The sequence below is a fragment of the Wasmannia auropunctata genome, unplaced genomic scaffold (genome assembly GCF_000956235.1).
Source record: "Wasmannia auropunctata unplaced genomic scaffold, wasmannia.A_1.0 LD336090.1, whole genome shotgun sequence".
NCBI classification, from domain to species: domain Eukaryota; kingdom Metazoa; phylum Arthropoda; class Insecta; order Hymenoptera; family Formicidae; genus Wasmannia; species Wasmannia auropunctata.
This window is the reverse complement of record NW_012026800.1, coordinates 1,420,820-1,428,630: the sequence shown is the minus strand read 5'-3', so window position 1 is coordinate 1,428,630 and position 7,811 is coordinate 1,420,820. Positions and strand designations below refer to the sequence as shown.

The following is a 7,811-nucleotide window of genomic DNA, read 5'->3' as shown; positions in this document are numbered from 1 at the left end:
CTAATAAATAAATTAATGTAGATATTCTAAAGCTTTCTATAAGCATTTTTTAATATTTTCAAAAAAATGTGAAAAAAATTAAGAATCAACGATTTGTTAAACAAGGAGTTAAATTGCAATATTTTTCTGTATAACAGCTCAGAATCTCTAAACTTCATTATTATTTTGATGAATTACCTGTTCCGTGAGAATCTCACCGGTGTAACAAAATATAAAAATATTGAAAGCCATAGATAAGTATACGATAATATACGATGTTATTTTTGCTGCATCAAAGTCACTCCAATTCTGGAAAGTCAAAAATTTCATTTAACATTTTATAAATGAAAAAATTACAAAGTGCTGATAACATATATATTCACCTTTTCAGGTTTTTAGCATACCGTAATAGAATAATATGCATGTAAACACATATTCATCGTGCATCCCACCAAAAAATATTAGACATAACGGTATAAGTTTTCGGATAACGTTGGAAATGAACGAATACATATATACATGTTATGATAGAAAAACATTAATTGAGTTGATAAAAATGAAGAAAAGAGGCGCAATGTCCAATGATCTTGTCTTTGATATATGTCATCGAGGTCATGGTCGTAAACAACATTCAAAAAGTTTTCAAATATTGTAAGAAAGTCGTTAAGTTTATTCGTCGGGATATCCTAAACCAGGGTATAAATTATAATTTGCACTTAGTCTTAAAGTTTACAGAATCACATGTAATATTTGTAATATTTGTAACGCTACTTAACAATATACGGCATTACAAAAGAATCTATTTGGAGACCGTTTCACGAAAAAAAAGAATCAAAATGTCAAGATATGCTCATTTTTAATTGTTCTAGAATCGACCGTTACTCAAAGATGCTGATGCTAAACCTCGCTAGTGTCTGCAACGTATACAGCACATTTAAATAAAAAAATTAGTCTGGAATTGGATTATAAAAATCTCGACGTACTTGTCGCTTTAATACAAAATTACTCCGATTAATATGATGCAGGAATAATCCGCCCCTTCGGAAAAATAGTTTACGACACTTCCGTCGTTACTCCAAAAAGTTTAATTGTGTAACACATTCGCATCCATTTGAGAAAAATCACAGTTTACGACGCTCTCGTCGCTAATCCAATAACTTCTGAAATACGCTAGCGTACACTTGACTTAATTAATCTCGACAGTTCGAACGGTTCTTTCTCATCTCAAAATTTCCGAGTACGTATTGTTACGCATTTTTCGCGCCCTTATTCCACGAACTCGAAAACATAAACAGTATAATTATAAACCTTGTTTCGCCCCCTAAACAGGAGGGTGGCGTAAAGCACGTACCACGCGAAGCGAGGTTCACCCTACCTTCCTCTCCCCGCTTACGGTGCGAGATCTATAATTTTACGATTATTTCACTTTACGCGAGAACAGTACAGGCGTTATACGAAGAAACAACACTAGTAATGTTGATATGTATGATTTACTATTTGTAGATTATTTGACAAAGAGTGATAAGTAATTTTAAAATAAGTGCATTCAACGGAATCTGGTTTGAACGAACGTATTTATGTAAATCTTCCTGAAATTTGTCGATTTTTTTTTAATGTTGCGAACATCATAGATTTTTAACAAACGAATTAGAGCTGAACGTTCATAGTGTTGTTGATTTTTTTTGTCGAGAAATAAATAAAGTACTGTTTATGTTATTCAGTTAGGTTTGCTATTAAATACAATTTTTATGTTTAAATTAACTCTTATTTTAATTACGAAGGGACGACAACAAATTGGCGGACAGGGTAAAATTGTTGAATTAAACGAAGTTAAAATAGGCAAGAGGAAATAAAACACCGGACGTATAATCAGAGGACAATGGGTTCTCGGTATCGAACGCAAATACTCAGAAAGTTATTATTTTGCTCGCGCGAAATCGAAACACTGAAACTTTTTCGCCAATTATTCGATAATATGTCACAACCGGTTTCATTATTCATACTGACAGATGGCGTGCATATGATGCTTAACGCAATGAAAATTATACACTTAACAATGAATCATGCGTAAAATTTACTTGATTCTCAAAGTGGTGTTTGCACGCAAAACATAAAAAGATCATGGAGAAACATGCGATCAAAATAATATTTTTCATTATAGTATACAAAATTATCACTGCATACACTATTTTGCAGAATTTTTGTTTAAAAGAATATACAATTATAATGAACAAATAGATGCCTGTTTCGAAATTATGAAGAATTCGATGTGTGTGTATCCATTAAATAATTTAAAATTAATTAATTAAAATTTTTTGTATTCATGTTGACTACATTTCATTGACTATATTTCATCCTTACAACATATTTCTACTATCCATACGAAACAATATTTTAAATATATATACTGTATTAAAAAACTACGTTCTACAATATTTATAAAAACTTGTTTTGTTAATAACTTTTTAACGAATCATGATTGACGAATAAAATCATTTGAATGTTGTTTAGAGTCATGATCGTGATAACATATGTCAATATCAAGATTATTGAAGGTTGCTCCTCTTTTCTTTATTTTTACCTAATTTTTATTTATTATTTTATTTTTTGAATTTAGAAAATGGTGGTGCTCTAAATAATAGATATTTCGTATTTTATTAATAATTTGTACAATTATTCGATTATAATACGAAGTTATGGTGGCAACTAGAAAATTTGCTAGCTCTTTGTACAAAATTGTGTAACTATTTTTCTCTAAGCATTAACTGTCATGGTCCGGAGCATGTTTAGATATATCATGGAGGTTCTTATCACCTGAAATGTTTCGTAAATGCATTTGGCTGTAAAAAAAAACGTAACATACATTTTCGTGCACTCACGTCACCGAAAGTTGCAATAGAAAGATGAACTAATTTCCCTGCAGTTAATTTGATCACGGTACTCGACCGGGAGATAATTAAAATCAGTCCACGAGCCGTTTTATGTCGCAAACGATACCAGTTAGTCTTGTAGGCCGTTTCACCTACTTGTTTACACTATTAAATTATTTTATATTTATTTTATAATATGAAGAAATTGTAAACTATTCAAATATATTTGGATTTTTAAATTCATAAATACACGCGACTATTGCACTGTAAAATTTTAGTTTCGCGAGGCTTTTACCTGCTCTGTGACTGTCTCGCCAATGTAACAGAATATAAAAATGTTGAAAGCCATGGATACATATATGATCATATAACATATTGACGTTCTTTTCTCCATTGCGTTCCATCCCTGAAAAATTTTAAATAATGTTACGATAATTCATAATTTATTATTTTATTACTATTAAGAATATTACAATTTTAAAAAATATGAGAGAGAGAGAAAGAGAGAGAGATAAATGCAATGCTTTTTCTGCGATTAATTATTTTTCTGCATTTTGTCATTGTGTTTTATGTACTGCAGTTTATTTTAAATTGAAAAATCAATGCCGAGGTATGTCTTAATTACATATTCACCTTTTTAACTTTTTAGCGTACCGTAAGAATATAATATCCGAGCATACATAAGTTAAACGTACATCCTAGTAATTCCACAAAACATATCTGATTTAAAAGTGCTTCCATCTGCGCCACGAAGCTGTAAATGATGTAAATTACACAATCGTAATTCTACATATACATATAATTTTTTTGGAACTAGAATTATATTAGTGATAGATGAGAGAGAAAGAGAGAGAGGGGGGGGATAAGATAAATCTGATAAATTGTTAGCATGAAAATCAGAGTCGTCAAAATATAAAAAATATTATTCTTAGTATATTAAGGGAATATCAACTTTTTAAAATTATGATATTACCTTAACACTCTTAGATGGTGCTCGACGATGATCGCCAATTGACGTTGCACCGTGTCTTGCTGCTTTTGATCGTCCAGCTGGTCTAGCCACCGCGTCAGTACGTTCAACTGGCCGCACGCGTGCATCGCGAACACCGCCGCGAGACTACAGGCGCCGGCCGTGACGGAATTGACGACAAAGGTCGAGATGAGTTGCACCGTCAACGCGATCTCGCCGGTCGGGCTTTGCGTGGTGTCCATGAACTTTTTGAACGACGGACATGGTAATATGTGCACCGACACGCTCACGTTGTCGATAATCACGTATGCCGGCGCGGTGCCCTGTATCAGGCTGTGGGAGAACACGCCGCCGTGCATCAAGATCGCACACAGCCCGGCGACGAAGCGGCCGGCTTTGGCGTATCGCAGCATCACCTGCCGGTCCTGGATCTCCGTCACCGTCCGCCAATCGGCCCGCATGTGCTGCAGGCAACGATGTATTTGACGGCTGCGAAACAGCAGAGAGAAATAATTCACGCCGCCCATGCACCAGTGACTTAACGGGCCCACGGCTTTTAACTTTTTCTCCATTTCGGTCTCTTCGAACAGAATGTTTAGGATACATGGTATGACTGTGAAACCTATCAGGGAGTAGCCGATAATTATCAGTATTATCGAAGTCACTTTCTCCTTGACTGTCGTGGTGGTTGAATTTGGCCACGCGCCTACCAGTTTCAGAAGCCAACGATTCAATTGAATACTGTAGTCACTCGCGTCCTCGTACGACTTGACGAGATCACCGTTACTCATGATTGCTCGAGGAACGCGCGAATGCTACTGACTGTAAATCGACTGTTTGGATGCGCGTACAGTTGACAGGAAGTGGCGCCTGCGCCAGCGAGCATCTTGGTAACGTAATAGGTAATAATAGTATATTTGTGCGTCTCGCTAGTCGATCGATACTCACAGAGTACGCTGCACCTGTTGAGTTGGTGTCGCGCAAAGAAATTGCTTGTGATAAACACACTCGCGGAAACATTAATTTATCGTTATTCGAAGCATATGAGAGACCGTAATCCTCTTACGTGTAATTCCGATATGTATGTAAACTTTATTATTATTTTATTTTTTTCAGAAATATTTATTAGAAGTGAAAATATTTTCTCTTTTGTTGCAAAATAGCCGTAATCTCAAAAAAGGCAAAAAGACAATAAAATAATGTCCTCCATGTCGTAAGTAATATTTATTTTATTAATGTTAAAAATAACTTTCTGTTGAATAAAACGCGACACGCGCACATGCCTTTAAATAATATTAAATAATATCGTATCAGTCTATATCAGTGTAAATAAATTTGTACTTATTTTTTTATATTTATTTGAATTTTTTAATATTTATTAAATATATCTCTTCTATTTTTCTATTATATCACATTTGTTCTATAGAAAATATATTTATGACATACGTTCGCTAACTTAGCGTAGCTCACGTTGCAGGAGTCATCGTTCTTAATATATTCAAATATACCACAGAGGTCTTAATTACCTGAAACAACAAGGTCTTCCTTCCTATTTACGATATAATTAATCACATTTTGATAATTGAAGCATTAAAATATTTTTGTGTGTAAATATCGCTCACATGATTAAACGTAGAAAAAATATGGAGGAAGATTTCATAATGACTTGTTTAAAAAATGTATTGAATTTTTATTAGTACAACGTCGCTATAAATACGATACATGTTTTACTTACATCACCAAAAGTTGCGATAGACAGTTGAAATAGTTTTCCAGCGGTAATTTTGATAACGTTACTCGATCTCACTATTATCAAAATGAGACTAAGAGCAGTTTTGTGCGGTAATTCGTACCAATTAGTCATGTATGCCTTTTCACCAACATTTTTGCACTAATAAATAAATTAATGTAGATATTCTAAAGCTTTCTATAAGCATTTTTTAATATTTTCAAAAAAATGTGAAAAAAATTAAGAATCAACGATTTGTTAAACGAGGAGTTAAATTGCAATATTTTTCTGTATAACAGCTCAGAATCACTAAACTTTATTATTATTTTGATGATTTACCTGTTCCGTGAGAATCTCACCGATGTAACAAAATATAAAAATATTGAAAGCCATAGATAAGTATACGATAATATACGATGTTATTCTTGCTGCATCAAAGTCACTCCAGTTCTGAAAAGTCAGAAATTATATAGAACATTTTATAGATAAAAAAATTACAAAGTGCTGATAACATATATATTCACCTTTTCAGGTCTTTAGCATACCGTAATAGAATAATATGCAAGTAAACACATATTCATCGTGCATCCCACCAATTCCACAAGACAGATGTTTTGCATGATATTCTCCATACGCGATATAAAACTGAAAAGCACACATGAAGATCCAACGCATTTTTTGTTACATTCATAAAGAAATTATTTGCTCGAATTTATGTTGGATGTCTGCACATATTCCTCTTACAAAAATTAAACATATTTTAACAATGATTTTAAGTAACAATAAATTATCGACAATAAAAATATTTTATTTAAAGTATTTTTTTTTAAAGTACGTTTATTTTTCAAACGTTTAATTCGTAATTAAATTATATTCTTAGAGTGAGAACGCGCAAACGCAATCGAATCTCTGTATTTAAATAAAGTACCTCAGCACTCTTAAATGATGCTCCACAATCGTGGCCAGCTTCTTCTCGGCAAAACGGTTTCCCTTTTCCTCGTTCTCGACGAGATCGTTCAGCCACGAGAACAGCATGCTCAGCTGGCCGTAAGCGTGCATCGCGAAAACCGCGGCGAGGCTGCACGCGCCCACCGTGATCGAGTTCACTATGAAGCACGACAGCAACTCCACAGCCAGCATGATCTCGTTCGCGGGGCTGAATCTCGTGTCGATGAACTTGCTGTATATCGGACAGGTCATCGGGTGCATCAACACGGTTTCGTTGCCGACGACGACGGCCATGGTCGTCATCGCCTTGGCCACGGTGAAGAGGAACGTGCCGCTCTGCATAAACACCGCGCAGAATCCGGCGACGAAGCGGCCGATCTTCGCGTACCGCAGCATCACGTTCTGATCGTCGGTCCTGCGCACCAGCCGCCAGTCCGTCTCCATGTGCTGCACGCACTCGCGGATGTCGTCGCTGCGCGTGAGGAGCAGCCAGTAGTTAATCGTACCCATGATCCAGTGGCTCAGCGGACCCATCGCGCTCAGCTTCATCTGAACGTCCTTCTCCTCCAGCGACACGTACAGCATACACGGCACCATGACGATCGCTATCAGGGACGAGCAGGCGAGAACGTGCGCCTGCAGTGAGACCCTCTCCACCGTCGTCGACGTGGTAGCGCGCGGCCAGGCTGCGATCGGCGTGAGGAACCAGCGGGTAAGCTGAAGACTGTAATCGTTATTACTTCTGTACGTGAATTGGATGCTCGTCAGCACGCGCTCGGAATACGTCATGATCGCTTCGCGGTGGCGCACGATGCACTGACCGTGTCGAACGTTGCACCGACTAGAGCTTACGTACGAACGGGCGCGTGCGCGAATCTTTAGAGTGGTTTGGCGAACGGGCAGGGTGATGCGTATGGCTTCCTGACAGACGCATGCACATCTGATCGATAATTGCTGCTCGCGGAAGTGTAGCGTTGATTGACTGTTTGACCGGAGAGAATACGCGGAAACCTCGTATGACAGACGGCGCAGTATTGCTTCTGTCAATTTTCTTTTGCTACTGCGTAAATAATGTGAATTGCGGTACGTAAGATGTATTGAAAAAGCATCGGAGTCTTATTTAATTAGATATTTAATGTCTCACATATTTATCTTGACATTTTATCTTTGTTCATATGAATCATTTATTTTTACTTCTGAGAAGGCTTGGATGATATACAAATTTACTGGATTTTTAAATAGCGTAATTGTAAAAATATCGTGTTCCATATAATTTCTATTTATTAAATATTTCTATTTATATTTAATGTTTCTA

At 36.1% G+C, this 7,811-nt stretch overlaps 2 protein-coding genes across 2 annotated transcripts in view; both read right to left on the bottom strand.

Moving 5' to 3' along the window:
* LOC105448052 overlaps positions 1–4,669 on the bottom strand; it is a 7,546-nt gene extending 2,877 nt beyond the window's left edge. Inside the window, exons 1-6 of the mRNA XM_011686415.1 lie at positions 3,823–4,669; positions 3,504–3,603; positions 3,145–3,255; positions 2,859–3,014; positions 2,746–2,793; positions 178–306 (exon numbers count right to left, since the gene is read on the bottom strand). Coding sequence (XP_011684717.1) covers positions 178–306; positions 2,746–2,793; positions 2,859–3,014; positions 3,145–3,255; positions 3,504–3,603; positions 3,823–4,610 — 1,332 coding nt within the window. The 5' untranslated portion in view covers positions 4,611–4,669. The remainder of the gene's footprint in view (positions 1–177; positions 307–2,745; positions 2,794–2,858; positions 3,015–3,144; positions 3,256–3,503; positions 3,604–3,822) is intronic.
* A 543-nt stretch (positions 4,670–5,212) lies between these two features.
* Positions 5,213–7,311, bottom strand: LOC105447856 (odorant receptor 82a-like). Its single transcript, XM_011686090.1, has 5 exons — positions 6,477–7,311; positions 6,094–6,193; positions 5,888–5,998; positions 5,555–5,710; positions 5,213–5,345 (listed from the first exon to the last, which is right to left on the bottom strand). The coding sequence occupies exons 1-5, from the start codon at positions 7,283–7,285 to the stop codon at positions 5,286–5,288; spliced, it is 1,236 nt and encodes a 411-aa protein (XP_011684392.1). The 5' UTR covers positions 7,286–7,311; the 3' UTR covers positions 5,213–5,285.
* Positions 7,312–7,811: the final 500 nt, after the last annotated feature.